Genomic DNA, 24,475 nt, shown 5'->3' on the forward strand with positions numbered 1-24,475 from the left:
GCGGCAGCGGCGGCGGCGGCCCGGGAAGGTTCTATTTCTTCGGCGCGCTCGCGGCGCTCGGGGCCCCTCCTCCGCCCCGCCCCAGCCCGCCCCAGCCGAGGCTCCCCTCCAGGCCGCGCAGCCGGGCGACTGCGGGGCCGGCCCCGCCCCTCTCGCCGGCGGCCCCGGCGCGTCCTCCGCCCGCACGCCGGCTCGCCGCCCCCGCCATCCATTTGGTGCGGTCCAGGGCGAGCACATCATGGCGATTGAAGGTAAGTGGAGGCCGACCGTGGCTGGCAGGAGGGGGAACGCCTAGGTAGCGGGGGCCCGGAGGTGGCCGTGGCGCGAGTGGGGCCGGGAGCCGGCTGTGGAGGCGCAGGGGTCCCGACCGCGTCCTGGGAGGCGGGTGGGCGGAGCGGCGCCGCGGTTTGCCAGACTCTCGCCGGCCCTGGCGGTTCCGTCGGCCTCAGCCGGTGGCCCGGCGCTGGGAGGAGCTGCTCCGGCTGACAGGTACGGTGCCGGGGCCGCTGCCTCCTCCTGGCGGCGCGGAGTGGGGCTCCGGTGGGGCCCTACAGACCCAGCGGGACGGGCTGGGGGAGCGAGGGACCTCAGGGTGTCCCCTCTTCCATTGACCTCGCCCCAGCAAGCCATCGTCTCACAAGACCCGCCTTCCTACCAAACTGGGAGTCCAGTTTTGCTGTCCCGGTCCTAACCCTTCTCAGTCCCTACTCTAGAACTGATGCTGGGGTGCTCTCTCCGCCGGTTCCCCTTCTGTTTGCTGTTGTAGGGGACCAGGACATTTGGAGTGAGGTTCATTTCCTTTTCAAGTGTTTTTTTTTTCTAACACTCAAAGTTTTTTTTTTCTTCTCTCCGAAAGAGAAGTAAATACATCTTTACAACAAACACACACTCTTAGAATCCTGCATATGTTTCAGTCCATTAACTGTTAAAGTGACAATACTCATGTTTTCAAAAAGCAGCTTAATACATTCTTAGATAAGGTACACAGTTGGCACTAGAGTGTTATTTTTCTCTTGTTCCAAAAGACAGGTAACTGGAATGAAGTGTCTACATTTTACGTTGTTTTTAAGGAAGATACTGTGAAAATTAATATAGCACGTACTAGGGTTTATGTGAAAGACTGCAGCATCTTTCAGCCCCTGTCTCACCCTTAGCTTAACTCAAACAATGAAAGTAGTTTGTAAAATTTCCCTGTATGTATTTATTTGTACAGATGTGCAAGATACCTACAGCTGTGACATCATTAGCCTAAATTTTATGTGTGTTCCTCCTAAATAAAACTTCAAAGCACTTCGCATCTTGGTGACCAGTCCCTCATAGCATACATCTTTGGGGGCTCCTTTTGGTCAGATCTTACGGACTCCAGAATTGCTCTAATTGTGTTTACGTTTATCTTATTTATTTAAGAGATTGAGTACCTATTCTATGCAAGACACACATCCATACAATTTCAAGATCTGCTTTAGGTAAAATGATGGAGGGGACTGGGAATAAAATCTACCAATAATCTTTGATATTCTTGTTGTCCAGAACAGTACTTTAAAACTTTTCCTTACTGTACTTTTTACTAAAGGTTAAAAATCAAGAAACCAAAATGCACTGATTCATGTCTTGTACTTTATTTCCCCAACGACTTTGTGGTAGAGTTTCTTATAACTTAGTGAAGGTAAAGAGGTTTGTGCAGAAGATGAGGAATAATTAGCTACATAGTATCCAGATATGATCCTGTAACTTGTAATTTCTTAAAATATTTTCCAGTTTTTCCTTTTTCTCATTCTTTCCCTTCTCCCCCACACCACCTCAGTTAAATGCGATTGATTCCTTTTTCATGTTAACTGATGGCCTTTTGCTCTGCCAACTACTACTTGTATGTTTAAAGTACAAGGTTTTTAAAATTCTCGTGTTCTAGAGATTCTTCTGTGTTTAAGTTATTCCCATTCAGTATTTTCATAGTTAAGAATTTGTTTAAGGCTTCATAATATAAAGGTCAGGAATTATGTCTTTTCTAGTTTGGCAGGGAAACTATAGTTAATACTAGCATTTCAAATAAAGATGTCAGATCAGGTTAGTCTAACTGTGCTGTTTATCACATACTAAAGCAGATTCTGTATTATACACATCACCCCCGTGCTGTGTTATGAAGTAAAGTGAGCTCTGAATGAGAGCTTTATACTAGGGACATCTTAGACTTTTAGGGGCCCAAGGGAGCATCTCATTCCGCCTTTCCAGTGAAATGGTTCTTGAAACATCCAGTGCCTTGATTCACCTGTTAATTCAGCAGACTTACTGAGCACTGGCTGTACTCAGCATTCTGTGCTAAATTCTGTGGGGCCGTAACGATGAGTAAGACCACATTCCTTCCCTCAAGGAGTACATGTTCTAATGAGGGAGACATGATTTTAACCATGCAATTACAATATGGTGCGAAGATATCTCCTTTAACCGGGAGATGAATCGTCCTTCTTTTGTATAAAAATATTCAATGATAATGAATTCATTGAACCCATATGCCAATGAACATAAAACAGTATATACTGATGTGGAATTACAATTCTTCTAGTTCATAAGGTTTGTTTTGACCAAAAATCTGTTGTTCAGTAACTTCTATCTACCCACCCATGCTAGTTCTGCTTTCTGGAGCAATAAATTGTAAGTTAAGTATTCTCTGTGTCCATGGCATCCCTTCTACCATTTGAAGACAACTCCTGAACCTTTTCTTTTCTGGACAAAAAATTCAGTTCTACAGATGGTCTGTAGTGTGTTTTAAAGTTTGAAATATGGTAGTGGGCCACTCCACTTCAGATGTTTTGTTGAATAGCTTACATGAAAAGTGTTACATCATTCCTTGACTTGAGTATAATAACCCTATTACTATAGCTTAATATTAGAATAGCCTTTTGGACCTTCATGTTGGCTCAGGATAAGGTTGTAATCAACCAAAATCACAGTCTCTTTCACCTGGACTACTTTCAAGTCATGTGTCTTCAGTCCCTTGCATGGATAACCAGTGTTTTGATTTGAAGAACAGATTATTTATATCTGTTACCTTACTAGCTCTGCCCCAACATTTTAGTCCTTTAGTTTAGACGTTTAAGGGCTACTAAACGTCTAAGGGTTACTTTTGTTTCCTCCTTTTTGTAAAACTCTTATTTTATATTACCAGTTAATCATTAATTTCCTCCTTTAATCAGTCAGATAACTGTTAATCAGGACTTGATGATGTTACCACATTGAGCTAATATAATTCCAGTCAAGTGAAGAACCTCTCTTAGGTTAAGGTGCAATTTTTAAAAAGAATGCTGAAATATTAAAAGTAGTTTATGGGTTAGGAATCATTGGTCTAGCCTCGCCTATCAAGACTTGTACTTGTCTGGCATATGAACTCTTCTAATGTTGGCCACTGTTAGTTTGACATTGTTGACTATTTTTTTTTTAAGTTTTCTCCTCCTCTCTTGATCACTTACTTCTCAGCCTTCTCTTTATCTACCTGATCTAATGTAGTTTGTTTGTGTTTCCATTCTCAACCCTATTCTCATTCCCTACTTTATACACACTGTTGTAACTGCTCCCATTGCAAAATGGTGTAATCACGTGTTTTTAAGTTTTTCTCCCTAGCCTGATCATCAATTCCTAGAGGATAATGTTTGTTTTTTACTCTTCAGATTTTGTACAGCATTTGAATATAGTATGTACTCAACACATGTTCCTTAAATCATTATAATGGAATTCTGAGCATTATCTTCATGGGTCGTATCCCTTGCCTAGATGTAGTTGACCAGAAATCTGCCATTTAGTAACTTCTATCTATCCACTCTGCTTTCTGGAGCAAAAAATTAAAAATCCACTATTCATGAATTAAAAGTACACATAATTTTCCTAATTTGTACTTCTAAATAGTAGCTATCTCTTGGATGTCCCACAACAATCCAAAATGTTCAGCTTGGGACTTTCAAAATGCCCTAAAGTTGTCACAGCCACCAATTCCAGCCTCCATACTTCCCACTCCATGCAGATTTACCACCTGAATGGCATTTTTAAATAACTAGACGTCTGAGTTAGTAACCTGGAAATCAGTCCTGTTTTATAATTCATCCCCACCTTCTGTTGATCACTAAGTCTTACCAAGTCTACATCTCAAATTAATTTATAATATTTAGTGCTTATACTTTAGTTTATTTCCTTATCTCTCATTAAGAGACTTGTATTTGTTTCTTCACTCGTCTTGTTATCTCTAATCTTAAGGTTTATTCTAGTCCATTTTTCAAACTATTGCTGGTTATCTTTGTAAATGCAAATCTGAATTATTTAAAACCTCAAGTTAAAGCGAGTCTTTAAAGATCTGGCCTACACCCTTCCTTCATCCAGTCCACATTTTTTTGTCTCTTCCATAAGAATGTCAGAATTCTCCTTGCGAAATGTTTTGCAGAAGTAAAACTATTCACCTGTCTTGTTAACTTGCTATAAATTAACTTTAACTACTTAACCTCTCTGGGTAGCATTTTTAAAAATGATAAAAGAAGGATAAGTTAGAAAATCTGTGTGTGTGTGTGTGTGTTGACTCACTTTTTATTCATAATGCATCTTATAGTTTACCACACACTTTTTTAAATTGAAGTATAGTTGATTTACAGTGTTGTATTCGTTTCTGGTGTATTTTTTAAGTCATTAGTATGATTCTGAGATGCTCTTAGATTTGTCGTGACTCTTCAGGTTACCAAGACAGAATTCTGGCTTTCAAAAGCCATTTGAAATGCTGAGTTAAAAAACCCAATACAAACATGATATTACTAGGCTTGGGGGAGAACATCACACTCCTTTCCTGCTTTCCATGCTGTTGTTAGCGAGGTATCGTTACAGTGTATGTGGGGAATAATCTAATTAGAAAGCACCACCTATCACAGCCTGTGGCTGAGTAAGGCAATGTATCAAACTTTATTTTTGGAAGATTTACGGCTCAATTTAATCAGTGATGTTCCTGGAAGAGATAACTTTGGCTTTCAGCAGGAATAAAATTTCTAATATTTCACAGAGATTTAAGACATGTTTGTATGTTAGGTAAATTTGTTCAGAGACTCTGCAAAGTACTTCTGAGTACTTTACAGTTTATTTTAAGTTCCTTTTCTAAATCACTAAACAAAGATAGAAAAAAGTAGGGAACACTAGAGAAATATTTGTATTAAGAAGCATTTCACTTTTTGTTGTTTTAAGTAGTGTTAGAATGTAGCTGTGTGTGCCAATGTGGAAAGTAGAGAGAATCGTGTGTTGGTTTACGTATACAGTTTGTTGAGTAATACTGTTTGCATTATTGTTTTCTTTAAAGTGATGATAATGTTAAGTATAACATGTGTGTGGTAGTACAGTAGATTGTCTACGTGGGTTTGATTTCCGTTCAGCTGACTTTCATTCTTTCATCCTCACAAATCTTCACCTGTTAGTATCTAATGTAGAATGTGCCTATAGGGAGAACTAAGACTGCTCAAACTACTGTAAGTAAAACATTAGAAGCTTTTGAGTAAAATGAATATATGCATATTTTGTATGTATATGTAGTAAAATTTTAATTGAAACCTAACAAATTGGAATCTTTGATTTATCATTTTTATAGAAGGAGGAAATATTGACCACGCCACAAGCTGTTATCAGGAATTTAATTAAAAACAAACTTCTAGGATCCGTTATGTATATTCAGCACAATTTCTTATTTTCACATTTTTAGGGCTGTATTAGAATTGATGTTCACAGTAATACTCTGAGTCATCAAGAGATAGAGGATTTTAATGAAATATTGAATTATCTTCAGTGTTCTGTACTTACTGATGCAGTAATGCATATTAATAAATTTTTTTAAATGATCTGAAGTAGCCAAAACAAAAAGGTATTCTCAGTTAACTAGAAAATTAAATTAATTAGAGTACCTTTTTGTAAGCAGATACTTATTCAGGGTTTTATGGTATCAGTGAACTTCTAAGAGTCAAAAACATAATTATCTAAAAAACTGAATTTAAAGTGGCTCAAAAGTAGGGAAAATGGATTACATTTGTGAACAGTACATATGCTTCATAAAGTAAAACTTACACCTCTTAGAAAAATTATTGAGTAAATTCATAGGAACTTGAATGCATCAAAAGAGATACTGTACTTATTGTGCTTTGCAAACCATGATTTTTCCACAACACTGTTTTCAATTAGGGACTAGAATTGGTATTATTCCTTGAATTACTTAATTAGGGGCAAACTAAAAGGTGCCTAGAGATTAGTGACTGTGGTCTAAATGGGTTAAGTTGGTTGGGAGGAGTTGACATTAATATGAAATGTTTAAGGTTTCCACCTTATTATGTATAGTATAGTTATCTGTTTAAGAATTAGTTACACCAAGTTTATCAATCATTGTGAGCTAGACATCAGTTAAAAGGCTGTGACTACTTCAATGCCTGTGTTTTGAGAGAAAGCTTAAGATGAGATGGAATTTAAGATATTTCTAAAGTAATCTTGCAGTTTTTGGCTTAGAAGAAATTGATAGACTCTGTAAATTGTAGTGATTTAGGCTAATGGTTAAAGTAAATATGGTAGAAGAAATAAAGTCAACTTTTAAAAGGACTTCTCGGCCCACTTTAAAGGAACTAAATCTTTGGTTTTAATTTTGTCTTGTATGCCTGGGCATATTTTGATGGGAATATAACATCAGTACATATTTTCCTTCTGTAGACATGTGAAAAGTACATACATACGTTATAATAACTGTCACCCTCCCTTCCAGAACAGATTGCGGGTTCCCAGGCACCCTTTCAAGTATGGGCATGTTCATATACAAACACACATGCACACATTCACATCACATACGTGCGCCCACACACATCTATTTCTTCTTATACCTGATTTATCCCAATTGTAGAGGATTATGCCAGTTCATATTATGCTCCTACATGGGTTTGCCTGAGGAAAAAGATGGTAACTTTGACTAAGCTTGTCATTTTCTATCTATTTCTCATTTCTCGGTTGCCGAGATGATTATTTCAAGAGCAATGCTAGTATTATCTCCAAGAATAGTTTTGAGAAATTCAGTTTTATTTAAATTACCTTAAAGGATTAGAAAAGTTTCATAATTTTCATTTTTTTCATAAAAATGAGGAAATACTAGTTTTTATTTTCTCACTGTATTAAACTTAGTGTTCTGATTAACTTTTTCTGACAATTAATTAGTGACCCAGGCAATGTTACTTAATCTTTAGTGGCTCGGTTTGTTTATCTATAATGAGCTAGGTAACTTTATTTCTGATTTCTAGTCTCTTTGTATAGTCTGTCATTTTAATATGATCTCCAAGTCCTCATTATTATGTTGTTGAAGTAAGTTTGGTATGTGAAAAATTATGTGTATATGAGTTCATTTGGGGGATGATTATTCATTTTAGTGGAAGACTCATCTCTTTCTAAAGAGACTAATTCATTACTTTAAATAAACATGCCCTCAAATTGACTCAGCCATTATAGAAAATAATATGGAGGTTCCTCAAAAAATTACAAATAGAACTACCATATCACCTAGCAGTCCCACTCCTGGGTGTATATCCAGAAGAGATGAAAACAGTTTATCAAAGAAATATATGCACTGCCATGTTTATTATTCATAAGTTGCCGAGATATGGAAACAACCTAAATGTCTGTCAGGTGAATGTATAAAGAAGACTTGAGTTATACATGTACACACACTTACGCATACATGTACACACACACACCATACAGTATTGCTTAGCCATGAGTAAGAAGGAAATGCTGCCATTTGTGACAACATGGATGGACCTTGAGGGCATTATGCCATGTCAGTAAAGACAATATATGATATCACTTTTATGTAGACTCTAAAAAAGCCAAACTCATAAAAACTGAGAGTAAAAGGGTGGTTACCAGGGGCTGGTATTTATGTGACATGATAGGGGAATTAGCTAACACTAAGATGGTAATCTTATTGTAGTATGTAAGTGTATCAGATCACCATGTTGTACACCTTAACCTTAACAGTGTTACATGTCAATTACGTCTCAATAAAAAATAATTAAAAGAAAAGATCATTTCTCTGTATATTGGATATATATATTTGATTATCACCATGATGTGCACTTGAAACATCTTTAAAAAAATTTTTTTATGAAATATAGTTGCTTTACAATGTTGTGTTAGCTTCAGGTGTACAACAAAGTGATTCATTTATACATATACATATTTTCAGATTCTTTTCCATTAAAGGTTACTACAAGATTTTGAATATTCCCTGTGCTATACAATGGGCCCTTATTTATCTGTTATACCTGTAGTAGTGTGTGTATGTTAATCCTAAACTCCTTATTTTTCCCTCCTCCATCCATTCCCCTTTGGTAACCATAGTTTGTTTTCTATGTCTGAATCTATTTCTGATTTGTAAATAAGTTCATTTGTCATCTTTTTTTTTAGAGTCCACATATAAGTAATATCATATGATGTTTGTCTTTCTCTGTCTAACTTACTTCACTTAATATGATAATCTCTAGGTCCATCCATGTTGCTGCAAATGGTATTATTTCATTATTTTTTATGGCTGAGTAATATTCCATTGTGTATGTATGTGTATGTGTATATATGTGTGTATGTGTATATATGTGTGTATGTATATATATACACACCACATCTTCTTTATCCATTCATCTGTTGGACATTTAGGTTGCTTCCATGTCTTGGCTATTGTAAATAGTGCTACTCTGAACATTGAAATGCATGTATCTTTTTGAATTAAGAGTTTTCTCTGGATATATGCCCAGGAGTGGGATTGCTGGATCATATGGTAAGTCTATTTTTAGTTTTTTAAGGAACTTCAATACTGTTTTCCATAGTGGCTGCACCAATGTACATTCCCACCAGCAGTGTAGGAGGGTTCCTTTTTCTCTACATGCTTATGTATGTCAGTTGTACCTCAGTAACACTGAAATTTAAAAAAGTCAATAATTATTCTCCTTGTGCATTATACTCTTAAAATGGGTAAACCACTTTTGGATTACTCCTGTATCTAAGTCAAGGTGTGCCGGCAGTGACTTGCTTGTTGTTTACAAATTTGACATTTTTGTATATAATCTTACAAACTTTTCAGATTTACTTTTAGAAATATAAAAAAAGGCATGAAATTTGTACACAGTTCACTGTATCTCAGATTCAGAAAGTATTTAATCCTTTTGATTCCCAAACATACACATTAAAAATATACATTTAACACTGTAAGATATCACTTAACATGTGGAATTTTTAAAAAGTCAACTATAGTGAATATAACAGAAAAGAAACAGACTCACAGATATAGAGAGGAATTATAGAGTGGTTACCTGTGGGGAGAGGGATGGCGGAGGGTCAAGATGGAGGTAGAAGATTAAGAGGTACAAACCACCAGGTATAAAGTAAGCTACAAGGGTGTATTGTACAACATGGGGAATATAGCCAATATTTTGTAATAACTATCAATGGAGTATAAACTTAAAAATTTGTGAATCACTATATTGTATATCCGTAACATATGATATTGTATATCAACTATACTTCAATTTAAAAGATATGATATAAATACATAAATAAATTTTAAAATGGTAAAAAAAAAATACATTTAACATATAGGATACATTTTTTCCCCCTTCTCTTTCTGGTCTTAAAAAGAACTGGGAATAAAAGGAATATTGATTTCAGTGTATGATAATGTAATAAAGTTTATTTAACATTTTGTATTTCTTTTTTTGTAGTTTTAAAAGTAAATGTTTCCTCGAATTTTACTTTATTGTCTGACATTTATCTATCTTTAATATTCCTTTTTATCTCAGTAATAATAGTGATTGCTCTTGAGTTACACATGTACATTAGTGAGATGTCACTTGTTGGTTGGAATTTTTGCAACAAATATCAAGAATAGTAGAGCTCAGATTTACTTTATGTGATTTTTGTGCATACTTTGGCAAATGTGACAATCATCAGTTGACTATAAATTTGAAATACAGTAATTATTTGACTTAGCTTTTTATTTATGAAGTTCTTTCATTTGATAAAGATAAATTGAATAGTTTAAAAAGTGGGAGTTAGCTTTCATCGTCACTTGTGGTTTTGAGAAAAGTCTTAGAATATAATCATTTTTATTGTTAGTACCAAGCCTTGTAAAAATGATGCAGCTGTATTTAAGATTGGATGTGAATAGTAAAACATAACCAGTTTGTGTTACGTATGGTGTAAGTCTAGTTTCAGTGACAGGCTGTAAATATACAGGCTTGTTACATAAATTAAGTACATAACTCAAACTAAGTTATAAGTGTTACCTTCTGGAGGATAGGTCTTAATGACTGTATAAGAACTATTTCTAAGTAGTCTGAAAACATCAGTGATGGTGTCGATATACTTTATAGTTCTGTTGTTGTTATTACATGATTATTCTAAATTTCTTGAAAACAGTTTATTATAATTTGTTAATGTTCCCGTTCCAGTCATTTGACTACTTTCTCACTTTTAAAGATATGTAGTGAATAGGTATAGTTAATTCTACCCCTTCAGCAAGTGATCAGTGGTTGCTCATTGGTAATATTCCAGTTGATAAGGTCTCACTGTATTTATACCAAGGTTTGCTGAATAATTATTCTTTTATCATCATAGCTTTAGGTGTTTCTTGCTAAGTCTGTCTTCTTGACAACCAGTGATTAGTCTGTATTGTTGGTAATAAAGAAGCAGAGGTATTGTTACCGTCAGGTTAGAATGTAAATCTAACCTACTTTAGTGGTATAAATACTGTTGTCTAGTTTTTTAGCTTCCTTCCTGGATGACCTACTTTTCTTTTAGTGGATATCATGGTTTTTATTTCTCATGTTATTGCTGTAAGATATTTCTGTTTCTTATAACTTAACTGTTCATAATAAGCTTCTATAATGAGCTAAGATGATGAGATTATTTAATTTTTTTATTATGCAAAATTTAAACATAATTTATAGCATAATTATAAGGTTATGCATATATAGAACACTACAGAATTTTATTCAGCTCACATTCATTTAAAGTAGTGGCAATACTTTCCAGAGTGAAGGAAATAGCTCTATGATAACTGATAATATTACTCAAAAATTTTTTTGATAGAAATGATTATGACAAAGTAAGCTTTTGGCTTAAGTTAATAGTTTAATCATGCCATCTACATATAAACTTTGTCTTAAGAGTTTATAAGAGTGGGAAGCTGGAGAATGGGGTGAGGATCACATTTCATTTTACGCAGTGTGAGTATATGTGATAAGATATAAATAGGCCTTTATAGGGTTGACCCATACTAACTCACCTGTATGTGTTAAGGCTCAGATGCGAAAGTGTGTCCTTCCTTACAGTATTTCCTTCTAGATGATGTGAAGAGGTGCTTAGGAAAGGGTGCTGTGATTTCTGCTCTTGAGAAGCTTGCCATTTAAAATAACTTGCTTGAATGAAGTTTCTTTATTCCAGAACTTCATAAGGTCTTAATTTATTAAGGGTTCAGGAAGATTCTGAGCATCGGGTGACCCTATTCATATAGTTAAGTTTAAAGAGAAGAATTAGGAAATGTTTCTCTGAGGCCATTTCTAGAAGCTAATTTAAAGCAATTCTTTGTAACAGTCAAACTCAGCTTATGACCTGTTTTTAATTTCTAACAAAAATCTTTTTAACAGGTGGAGAAAGAACCTGTGGAGTACATGAACTTATCTGTATTAGAAAAGGTGAGTCAATGCTCTGCATGGATATTTAAATACAGAATTAGCATTTCACAGTGGATGATAAGTTTTGGTATGATGCAGATTATTTGGACTTACATAGTGTAAAGTTTAATAAATATTAATATTTGTTGCTTGTATTGTAGACATAACCATTCATTAAGTGCACATTGCTTATTATATGGTTATTGAGTGTTGTTCCTTTATTTTTCATGGGCTGATAAAGCCTGGTTTCTGGCATACTGGTTATCAGACATGGTGAAGAGGCCAAGAATGGAGGGTTTGATTTTTGTTCCCTTTCAGAATCTGGAATCTGAGTGCATGCTGCTCTCCCACTGACTTCTGTTCTATTACTGTACCCCATCAGAGAGATGTGAGGAGTGGTTGAAATTCAAATCGGGAACATGTCCAAAGACCACAGCATCTTTTGACACCAACAACTGTCTATGCTTCCTTAGAAGGAGCCACCTGACAACTGGGTGGTTGAACAAGGTGGCCCCAGGAAAGGTAATTCAGTTACTAGGTGGGAGGCAAGGAATCAGGTATTCCATAGATTTGGAAGAATCAGGAGAACCTTGGGAGTCCCCACTCTGAGCAGCAGTCACACCTGTGGAATGGTGTGAAGAAAGAAAAAGATACACCCGGAAAGGTCAGGGGAGGAAGTCCTCGTAAAGTTAACTGCTCCTTTCTCTTTTTAAACTTGGGAGACTTTCTTTTTCTTGCATCTTTCTTGAAAATCGAATTGGCCTTCCTGACTCTGGCTAACTAGCAGTGCTCCCTGCCCTAATATTTCTCCCTGAGGAGGTCTGAGGCAGTGTCAGTATTTGTGATACTTGGGTCTGATGGCGTAGCAGGGCCGTGTCAGCATAGTTGCAGTCAGTCTTCAACAGGTCTGAGAAGCCTCAGCTTCTGTAGAGTTGACTAAAAGGCTTTAATCGTTTTCAGGTGAATTTTGGTTTGGTCCTACTAGTTTATCTATGTATCACTGCCTTTGATTGCTGTTTATTTAAAAAGTCTCCTTCCTTTATTATAGTTTATCTATATATCTTTTCGCTGGTATCATAAGGGAGAAAATTGAAGTCAGGTCCCTGAAATCTCGAATTTAGGATTGTGGTTTTCATGCTGTAACTACTGTTGACTTGTGCTTCTTATCTAAAATAGGAGAGAGAAGATGAATTATATATTGTTTTCTTCCTCTGTGTAAGCATTTTTAGTCTTCTACTACAACGTATGAATCCAGAATTACTAAAAATGTTCTAAAGAATTTTATAGTTGTTTACGTTGTTCCACTAAATCTTTTTTAAAAAACAGAATTTATTTGGACATCAAGAGACACTTAGGAATCAGTTGGAATCAGAAACTATAAAAACTGTGGCCAGGTGAGAAGAGAATCAAGAAAAGAGTAGAGACAGCTAGAGGGGAGGAAACTAAAATGTGTCAAGGGCTTTTCATGATTACAAGGGGAACAGAAAGCTGCAGGGGAGAAAATAGCATAGCTAGGGGTAGGTGATGATCTGAACACCTCTATTCTGGCTCTTCTTGCTGTTCTTTATTGCTGCCTCTATTCCTGTCCAGGTAGTTCTCAGACGAGGCCTTGCCCAGTTTTCTCTGGATTAGTCCAGCTTTTTCATGTCTTCCACTTTAATACAGAATTTTAAATCTGTGATTAAAATGTTAAAAATTTTATCACAGTGTAGCTATGTCATGGGGAAGTTTCTGCATCTCTGTGTATCCCCTTGGCATTCAGTAGTGTCCTAGTCTAGAAGGTGTTCTATAAGTGTTTGAATATTTTCAAAATGAATGCTCGATTCTAAAGCTTTTGCATTTTAAACCGGACTTTCCCAGAGTAGAACCTATGACGGGTTATATAAAGTAGAATAATTTAAATTACTGTCAACGGTTCTGGTAAAATGACATCTCTAACACTGTGTTCAACTTGTTTTTACCCGTTTGGCTGTTCTTCTTTGTCTGCTTTGCTGGCTTCTCTCCTCTGTCAGACCTCTAAATGTTGGAATATACCAGAGTTTGGTCCTGGGCTTGCTTCATTTTTCCTTCATTTCCTTCCATTTGGTTTTATTTGGTTCTGTCGTTTTGAATGCCATACAAATTTATAAATCTAGCTCTAGCTGTCCTTGAGCTCCCTGCTCTTATATCAAGCTACTTACTTGATATTTCTACCTGGATACCTGATTCTTACTCTAATAAGAACTTGGCGTGTCTAAAGTGCAGATCTGATTGTCTCACATGGATCTATACTTTCCTCAATCTTCTCCATCTCAGCTAATAAATAGAACAGTCTACCCAGTTGCTGGAGTCCTAACTTCAGAATCATCCCTATTTCTTTCATTCTTTTATCTTCCGCATTTAATTTATTATTAGCAAGTTCTGTCAGTTCTACCTTCAAAATATATTTTGCGTCTATCTTCTTTTTCTGTCCTGCTGTTATCATTGTGGTCTGAGTCCTTATCTTCTCTCGCCTACACTACTGCTAATAGTTTTCTGATAGGTTCCCTTACTTCCACTCTTATCTCCTTACAGTACATACCAGTCTTTTTAAATGCAGATCAGGTCATATCACTTTACTGGTTGGAATTCTTTTGTGGATTCTCACTACACCTAGAATAAAATCAAAGTGCCTTACTCTGATCTACAAAGCCTTACATTAAACATCAACTGAGAAGTCACACCATCCACATCTTCTACATCACGTCTAGGTGAAACTCCAGGTATGATCCATCCTGGTCCAGAATTCCTCTCCATCTGTAGATGTGTGAAACTAGCAAATATGTAACCTGCTCTTAAAATACAATGATGAACAGGCATAGGTTAACAATTCTAGACCTTTCCATCCCCATAGTGAGAAAATGGAAGGAAGAAGGGAATCACTGGTACCAAGTAGTTTTGAAATCCAATTGGGAAAATCTATTAGGTTTCAAGGCCTGGGAATAATAACTCCATGGCTCTTGGCCCTGAGGTCTGAGGCTTCACCCTCAGGGTTGAAGACTTTCTCTGTGGTTTTGTATATAGCATTTTCTATTTGCTAAATCTCTTTATGGTGTTACTGACTTGAGTTTACTCCGTATACAAAAGTCAACATATAATATCCTAATTCGAATGAAAATCTGTTTAGGAAATTGTAGGAAAAAATTCTTGTAGTAGTGGCTAGAGAATAGGAGATATCAGTGGTGAATTTTTTTCCCCTTAAAAGTGAAAATGGCTTTATTTTCCTTGGGGAAAATGTATAGAAGTTCAGATTTATTACCTGCTGTATTTTTCCTTGACTAGAAGACAATCACTTAGTTAAGCCAGTAAACTATAAATATCTGGTCACAGTTAGGAAATAGGAACAGAGATCAACTTTCTAATCTTTTAGCTCATCTGAATCAAAGACTGTCTTGCGGCTAAGTGGTCCCCTGTGGTTTGTTGTGTGCTGCTCATCACTAGTTGAGATGCCCCTTAAGATTTCTTCGCAATATGATCCTGAATAATAATGTAAACCTCATCAATTAACATCTTGGGGGGAGTAGTTACCACCCATCTGACAGCAAAGTCTTACATGGTTGTTGACAAGGTGCTTGGTAAAGGTAGGTTTACCAGTTATGGGGCTGAATTAGAGAGTGTCCTCTATCCATTCAGTTCTGTTAGTAAGTTGTCCTGATGCAGCTGTGAGGGGAGTACAAGGTACAAGAGAAGAAGAGAACTTGTAGACAACAGCCAGAACGATTAAAGCTCACAGAGCGCGGGGAGGGGAGCCGGGCTTGGTGCCGCTTTCCCCAGTTTGTGGCAGTGAAAGGAGTGTTGCTGTGTGTATTACTCCTCCTCCTTTCAGGGGGCCGCTGCTGCTTTGTGGGTAAGAGGGAATCCAGTTAGGTTTTCATCCCTTCCTGCCTCTGCCCTCAGGTCCTCCCTTTAAGCTGGGGAGTACATTTGTTCTTTCTCTTCCCCCTTCAGCTCATCCTGAGCACTTCCCTCTTTTAGTGGTGTTTTCAGCTGTCTCTTTTGGGGGCAACATTAGATAAGTTATCTGAAAATGTAGATGATAATTTTAAATACAGAATTTGCAAAGTTATAGAACTATATTCTGACTTTTAGGGGCTGGGGTGGGGTAGGAATTTTTTGGTTAGTGACCAGACTTAACTATTGTGGTTCTACTGATCCAGAGTAAAAGAACAATAAAATATTTTCTGTCCTTTCTAGTATTTAGTAGAGCTAGTGTTTAATAAAGAAAGAATCCAGGTTTTGGATTCAGGAAACATAACTTAAATTTCCCAATTTGCTTTTATCCAGGCAGGGCAATTGAATAACTCTCTAAATTTTTTGAGTCTCATTTTCCTTATGTATAAAATGGTGATACAATTAATGTTCTCTATACTAATCTCACAAGACTTTTACGAGGGCCAGGTGAAATAAAGCCTGTGAAGACCTTTGTAGCCTACGGTGGGTTGACATACGCATGTTACTGTGTTATTGAAGGCGGTAGGGACACTCTTGAAGCTTGCAGACTCTTGGAGACGGGCCAGATGTATTCTGTGTCTGAATCTGGAAGGTATGTTCTGGTAGTTTCTATTGCTTCTTCTTTTAGTTGTTTGACATTCAGCATTTTGAATCTATGAGAACTACCAGTGAGTTGATAACATGAGTCTTCCAGGATGTTTCAGTGATTTGTTTTTAAATGATGGCATATGTATATCAGAAATGCTTTGCTGATCTCTGAATAAGGAAGTGACTTCTAGTATGGAAAATTCTGACCACAAATCTTTGGATGTTGGCATATAAGCAGACTTCTGTGTTCAGTTTCTATGCAACTCCTGTAAAATCATTCTTAATCAACACTCAAATTTCATGAAATACTAAAAATTACATAAAATTTATATTTCTGTCCTTTTCCTGTACTTTCTCCATTCTGACTAAACAGTATGTTATAAATAATGAGCTCCTTTCCTCAGCATACTAAAATTTGGTTTGAATTTTTAAAAGCTATCTAGAGTCATAATATAGTTCTCCTCCTTTATACTGTTTTCAGTTTCTTTGGTTCTGGGGATAGCTGTCTTTCCCTTTGGTATAGCTCAGTGGCTTCTAGACGGTGCTAATAAGAGATATTCTTGAATTGAAGGGCTGATAAATTTTTGTAGCTGTTGTGTTAGTACATTTTAAGCTTTTTTTCTTCCTGGCTCAAGAATTTTCAATTAGGTTGTGAATTTATAGAGCCTTGATGGTAACAAAGAATAGGGCTTTTGCTGCTATAATTAAAATGGCACTTCCACGTACAATTTAATAGAAGGTGGGAATCTTGGAGCTATATTTTCTTTGATTCATTCTTAGCTTCTTTGAACTTCTTAATGAGAGGTTTATGTGCACCCAGAGGGAAAAGAGCCTACCGCATTGACTCATGCTTGTGATTTTTAGTTTTATATTCCAAATTGAGGCTGCTGTAAGTTAACATCAGCTTTAAGTGAGCAACGCAGACCCTCAGCAGTTGAAGGGGGAGGTCGAAGGTCAGGACTTAAAGGGAAAGAACGTGTTGTGAAAGTCACAGGAGTACAAGAATCTGGAGTAATTATCATAAAAATAGAAAGCAGACTCATAATGAAGGCTGTGTGAGCCAGTCCTGCGCCGGTCCTGTCTTTCCCTGAAATACTTAGGTCTGAAAGTACCACTTTCTTACCCTCTTACTTCTTTTGCTAAAGCCTGTATTAGTTGAGGTTTTGTGAGTATAAAACTACTAAGGTGTTTTGCAGAATGGCATCTGTGAACCAGCTTCATAAAGCTAAAGCCTCTTCCTGTTTTTCCTAAGCCTATATGCATTATTCAGCTGTGTTACACACTCTTAATAATGGACTCTGAAAAAAGAAAGGAAGTTCATTTAGTGGTCCTAGGACAGGAAAGTCAGAATGTTTTTCACTGTCCAGTCCTTGGCCCAAGGGAAGAGGTCTAGGCAGACTGGTTCAGGATAGATGTCTCACTGATTTGAAGCTGAGATGTCCAGGGTATACTTTTCATCCTTTTTAAAAAAAAATCCTTCAGTGAAGAGAAGAGAATTAGGGATGAATTCTTGATGTCATCCTGACGGTTGATGTCATACATACCAACCACTACAGCCCCTTCCATTGATAAGCGTCCAAACATTTTACAGAATGCTCCTATTATAAATTTAGTTTTGGTTTCTCTCTCCTAAGGTTTTTTTTTTTTTTCCTCAATTAGAAGCAGAGAAGGGGAAGAAAGGAGATGTTTTTGTTTCTTATAGATCTATTCCATCCTCAGACCGAGGCAAAAGAGTGGGATATATACTGATACTGGCTTAAGTTTTTTTTTTTTTTAACTTATATGAGTTTTATATGTAAAGAGATGTGTATGGCTGGGTTCTTTTGAGCAATAAATTTAATTTTCTGGTCATTTTTGCTGGCTTATGACCATTTCCAAGAGGAAGGAAAATATCTACAGAGAACAATTTCCATATATGAGCTGAAATATGCTTCATCTTTTCTACCTTTTACCTCCAATAGTTAGATAACCACAAAGAAGCCTTTAAGAAATATATTCACGAAGTGAGAGTGATATATATATGGTGAATATGGCTTGGGTTTAGAGATGATTTCCATTGTTCAGCTCAGTGAATCTCTAATTACTGTAAAATGTGGCATCTTTAAACATTTACGTCTTTCATATACTTGGAATTTATTTCAGTCTAAGGTGTGAAGGAAGGATCCAGCTTTATGTTTCTCATGGATTAGCCAGTTATACAAATACCAGTTACTGACTGATTCATCCTCTCCTTGCTAATTTGAAATACCTCTATTATTATATACTTAAATTAGTGTGTATGACTCAGTTTCTGTATTTAAATTTTTTCTTTTCTTTCATTGATCTGTCTTTTCTGGAACGACTGATACACTGCTTTTATTATTGTGACGTTAGTTATCTGGCAGAAAAGAGTTTCTCACATTGTTTCTTTAAAAATTTCCTGATTATTCTTGTTTATTTTTTTCAGATGAACTTTGGAATCACTTTGTCAGTTATCCCCTCCTGCAACCTATGTCCCACTCCCTTCCCTTGAAAGTCCTATGGAATTGAGTTAAATTCCTAAATAACATTTATCTTTTCATTCAGAAACATGGCAGGTCTCTGTTTGCCTGCACCTCACAGGCCTGCGAAGGCCTGTATTTGCCCAGGTTTGAGACAGAAGAGCCTGGAGTCAATGTCAGAGACACATCAATGGCTTAATGGATGGGGGACTGAAGCAGGGTTCTGGAGAGACACCCCACTGCTGGGTGGACGGGGAGCAGGACGTGGTGGCCATCTCCACGTGGGAGGAGTAGGTTAGCAGTGACAGGGGGAATTGACATCAGGTTGGCTCATCAGTTACCAGGAAGCCAGCAGAGGGGCACGCCCCTCTCTGCCCCTTTGATGAGACTAGTCACTAGCTGGGGCCTGGGGCAAGCATGTAGGAAGGCCCGTCAGGCTAGCGGGGTGTAGGTGAGGCAGGCTCTGGTGGAGCAGGGGATGGACAGAGAGCAAGAGAACAGCCACCTTGGGTGGCCTGACCAGACAGTCTGTTTTTGTTTTCTCTTATGTCTCCCAGTAAATTTTTATAGACATGCACATTTCTTACTAAATTATTCCTTATTGTGCTTATTACAACTCATAAAATAAAATCAGTTATTTGTACAGTATTGCTATGAATGCATATACATTTAAAATGTTTAAAATGTATTCAAAATTTTTATATTTTGCAATAGTCTTTATTCATTTTTCATTTTTCATTTTGTTCTTTTAAATATGTCTCTCCTTTATTTTTTGCTATTTCATCTTTTACAGCAAAATTACCTTACAGCCAATTAATTATGCAGCAAAAATGCTTGTGGCTGAAATGTAGAAAAGATGAAAACAGCAAAGATGGTTATGGGGAAAGTACCTAGAATTGTTGCATAATTCTGTCATCTTTCTGAGTCACTTTTGATTGGTTTTTCAAATTATTACTTCCCTCTTCTTTGCATGCTTGGTAATTTTTTATTAGATGCTAGACGTGAAGTTTTTCTTAATGTCCTTTGGATATTTTTGTTTAGTTTTTGAGCTTTGTTCTGAAATGGGTTGTTACTTGGAAGCAGTTTGTTCCTTTTGGTCTGGCTTCTACGTGTTGTTTGGTGCCATCATTCCTGCACGACTCTGGGGTCACTTTTGAGCAAGATCTTTGGTAGTACTCTCAATCGGTGCCCCATAAGGTTTGATATTTTTCATTTTGGATCTTGAGAATAGACACCGTTTCTTGTGCTGTGTGATGTCTGACCACTCTTCCCTTTCATCCTTTAGGAAATTCTTTTCCCAGCCTCTGATGGTTTCCTCACATGAGTGTTCTGAGCACTGCTCAGCTGTAATCTCATGGGTGACTCAGTGTGGCTCCCTGGAGTTCTCTGCACAGCGTTTTATTTCCTGATACTCAGCCATGCAGACTCTGGCCCCCTTATCTTCTTTGTTTTCCCGGGTTCATCTCCTCAGCTCAAGGAGGCCACTGGGCTCTGCCTGGGTTCCCTCTCTCTTTGCTGCAGCCTGGAAACTTTCTCCAGGCAGTGAGCTTGGAAAATAATGATCATCTTTTATTTTCTTCCTCAGTGATCACTGCCTTTTTTTGCCTATGCTCAGTGTCTTGGTGCCATTGTTTTATATATTTTGTCTGATGTCTTGTGGTTTCAGGTAGTAGGGTAAATCTTATCTCTGTTACTCTATCTTAGTTGGAATTGGAAAAAATGACGATCAGACTGGCGTCATTTTGAGTATGTAAATAGCTGATACAAAGATCTGGAGCAGAGGATATCTGAATGGAGACTGGGAAACTAAACTGATAGGAATTGAGAGAGTCCTAGGTTAGAGAATAAGATGTGATGAAATTTGATTATTGAGAAGGATGAGAAACTAGACAATGTAGGGGGAAGGGAAAGAGGTAAAAAAAAGTTATTAAGGCAGAAAATTAGTTTTATCTTTGACTTATCTTAAGGGAGGATATTCTCTAGCCACCTGACATTTAACTACTGAAAAGTTGCTTTAGAACACTGCAGCTTGATATTGAATGAGATTATTTATTTTAAAATTGTAAGGTACCAGAAAAGGTGATACTAACGTAATTGAGTATGTCATTTCTCTTCACTTGGAAGCTTAAAATTTAACAATGATAAAAAATAATACTTACCATATTTACTTAAAAGTTAAATATATTTTATATCTTTTTAAACCCCTGGGGAAAATTAGAGTTTAGTATAAAGTTATGTTAACTAGTAGATACATGGTGCCATCTAATGGCTAATATGAAAATCTGTTTAGTAAATAACAATGCTTAGCAGTTTGTTTTATGCCAAGTACATTTAACACTGAAATCTTTAGTGCTTTAAATTTCAAAGGTACAGTTTTTATTTAAACACTAAGGTATATGTATATTTTCATTTCAATTTATAGTATCTTTAAAATTCAACTACATCAGTGTATGATTTGTCATCACATATAAAAGCATAGGTATGCAATTTGCATATTATAAATTATATTCAGTATCAATTTTGCATGTAAAACTCGTTTTAATAAGCAAGTCACATTTGCAGATCTTTCGATATGCTGTCTTACTTAGTTCTTGTTCCCTCTTCCTGGTCCCAGTATGTACTTATAAATCAATGCCTTATGGAAGTTCGCTAGTGTTTTAACTTTCTTCCTCCTTCCCTCCCTCTCTTTACATCATATAAAATACATCCAGAATGTGAAAATGATAGATGAGACTGGCAATTTTTAAGAGGTGCTCCAGATTCTTAGAGGTGCCATGGAGCCACTCCAGGGGCTGACACAGAGGTGGCTAAGGTTAGAAAATTAGCATTCAAGTCCTGTACTGAAGAAGACTGTTCAACTCTGTTTAACCCAATTTTTCCTACATATATTTCGTCATGGATCCCTTGTCTTCCTTTTCTTTTAAGTAACACTTGTTAAAATGCTGTTGATCTTGGGCTCTTTAGACCTAATTTTAGAAACTGTTCTGTATTCTCTTTTTAAGAATAAAAGGATCCTTCTTATATATTATTTTGTTTTAATGAAATAAAAAAATGTTCCTAGTCATATAATAATGCTTGTTCATTATCAATAATTTAGAAAATGCAGAGAAATGTTTAGAAAATATATAACACACATGATTTTACCTTCCTCAGTGATGACGATTATGGAGTATTATCATATAGCCTTTTTGTGTATACATATATACATAATTTAAACAAAACAGGTATCACATTCTGTAATTGGTTCGTATCTAGAATTTTTACTTACCTAATATTACATTATGACTGTCTTCCCATGTTATTTATTATTTTTTAATTTATTTTCTTATTGTTTATCTGATTTTTAATGACAATATGGTTTTCCATTCTATGAGAATACTATTATTTATTAACTAGTCTGCTATTTTTGGATTTTTGGAATGTACTAACAGTGTTTCAGTGAGTACAAAGCATTTAAATAATTTTTTTATAGCTCTGATTGTTTCCTTAGAAAAAAGGAATTTTTACCATGACAATTTTTATATTGACACAAAATTCCTGGAAGTAGATTATCAAGATCAAGGAATATCCTCATTTTTAAGGTATTTTATAAAATTTTTAGCAGTTTACATTAATAATAATTGCATACAAGATTATTTTTTAATTTCTTAGTTAAAAACACTTTGTCAAGTTGGTATGTTGTTTTGTACTGTATTTCTCTGACTACTGTGAGTTTGAGTATTTTTCATGTTTTTTTTTTTCTGTTATCTTTAATGAAAAATACATAAGTTCCTAAATCAAACTTTTAGAATTAGTTTCCTTATATAGCCTGTTGTGCAGTACTTTGAGTAGCCTTCACTTAACTCTTGTAGCTACCAAGACTGCTTTAGTAGTTTATCCCAGATGGACTATATGATCATGTAGACATTTGATTTAAGAATAAAAACCAGCATTCCATGATAGACTGTATTTAACTTTTATTAAAGAAGATGTTAGAGCTGGAGCAGTGTTATTTGAAACAACACAACGACAAAAATATTCAGTAATGTCATATGCATGTCAGTCTTCCAGCTAGATGGAAAACTTAGGCACAAAAGGTTTAATTTTATGGATTTTTCACAGAGAAATTAGAGGCAGATAATTCCTTAGTAGGATAGGAGTGGCTTTACCAGACCCAAAAGGGAATTTAGTTCTAATTCTCTTAATTTATCTTTGTTACCCTTGCATGGATCAGATGAATTACATTTGTCAGTGACTTTTGGAATATACACAAAGTCTTGGGATATTTTTCAAGTTTAATGATGATTTACAGTTCTTTGGTGAATGTCCTTTTGAAATTACTCTTGTAGGTTTATCTTAATTTTAAAATATTAAAAATGTATCAAGTGTGGTAACTTTTTTCTCTTTCTTTTGCTATATGTTAGTTTTTGCTATCCTCTTTGTTGTTTAACTTTGTTTTGATTGTGGTATCTTTTGATACATGAAATTTTTATATTTGTATGCGGAAGAGGTATCAATCATTTCTGTTTATGGTTTTTTGTTTTATTCTTATAAATTTTATCTGAAATCAAAATTCACCTAAATTTAAGCTTATTTTCAAATATTACCATGTATTTTTCTGGTTATAAAAGAACTATACATTTCTATCAAACATTTGGGAAACAAATTAAGAAAAGTTTTAAAAATCACATGAAAACCCTATACCTGTACCCAGAAATGACAACACTACTTAGTGAATGAGCAACAAATTTATTTTTTCTTTACTAATTTGAGATGCCTTCTTTATCATATCCTGTCTTACAGTGTATACTAGATTATATTGAGCTTTTTGTATTATTTCACTGTTCTGTCTGTTCTTTTGTTACTATTGTACTATTTAATTGCAATTTGGTAATGTGTTTTAATACCTGGCTTAGTGAAATCTCATTATGCATCTTTTTAAACATTTTCTCTCTATAGCTTACTATCAATTCTTACAAACAAACCTCTTATATTGACAAATATACCTTCATACTGACCTGAATGAATATCCTTAATACCTAGGAACCACTATGTTTGCTATCTCCATAATTTAAAATTTTTAATATGTTATGTAAATCACATACTATGTGACCTTTGAGACTAGATCTTTTTCACTTGGCATAATGCTCTTGAATTCCACCTAAGTTGTTTGTTGCATGTATCAGTAATTTGCTCCCTCTTATTGCTGAATTCCATGGTATAAATGTACTGCAGTCTGTTTAGGCATTCCCTTGTTGAAGGACATTTGTGTGTTTTCCATTTTGGAGGTATTACACATAAAGCTATTATAAAAATTTAGGTACAGCTTTTTGTATGGACTTTGTGATGATTAATTTTATTTTTATGTGTCAACTTGGGCAAGTCAGTGGTGCCCAGTTGTTTGGTAAAACACCAGTCTAAATATTCCTGTGATGAATTTTTAAGATACGAGTAACATTTAAGTCAGTGATTTTTTGAGCAAAGCACATTACCCTGCACAATAGACAGGTTTTGTCTAATCAGTTCAAGGCCTTGAAAGAAAAGACTGAGATCCAGATGAAAAGGAAGGAATTCTACTTACAGATTGCCTTCTGACTCAAGACTATAACGTAACTCTTTCCTGGGTCTCCAGCCTGTCTGGCCTGTCCTGAAGGTTTCATATTTACCAGGCCCTACAATCATGTGGTCCAGTTCCTCAAAATAAATCTCTCTCTATATATACATCCTATTGGTTCCGTTTCTCTGGAGAACCGT

The 24,475-nt window shown here is 35.9% G+C and overlaps 1 protein-coding gene across 2 annotated transcripts in view; it reads left to right on the forward strand.

Moving 5' to 3' along the window:
- The first annotated feature begins 208 nt into the window (after positions 1–208).
- SYT14 (synaptotagmin 14) overlaps positions 209–24,475 on the forward strand; it is a 138,727-nt gene continuing 114,460 nt past the window's right edge. For both annotated transcript variants that reach the window (XM_010992146.3, XM_010992147.3), the window contains exons 1-2: positions 209–251; positions 11,679–11,726. In XM_010992146.3, the coding sequence (XP_010990448.2) occupies positions 239–251; positions 11,679–11,726 (61 nt within the window). In that variant the 5' untranslated portion in view covers positions 209–238. The remainder of the gene's footprint in view (positions 252–11,678; positions 11,727–24,475) is intronic.

This window comes from Camelus dromedarius, chromosome 21, assembly GCF_036321535.1.
Source record: "Camelus dromedarius isolate mCamDro1 chromosome 21, mCamDro1.pat, whole genome shotgun sequence".
Lineage (NCBI taxonomy): Eukaryota > Metazoa > Chordata > Mammalia > Artiodactyla > Camelidae > Camelus > Camelus dromedarius.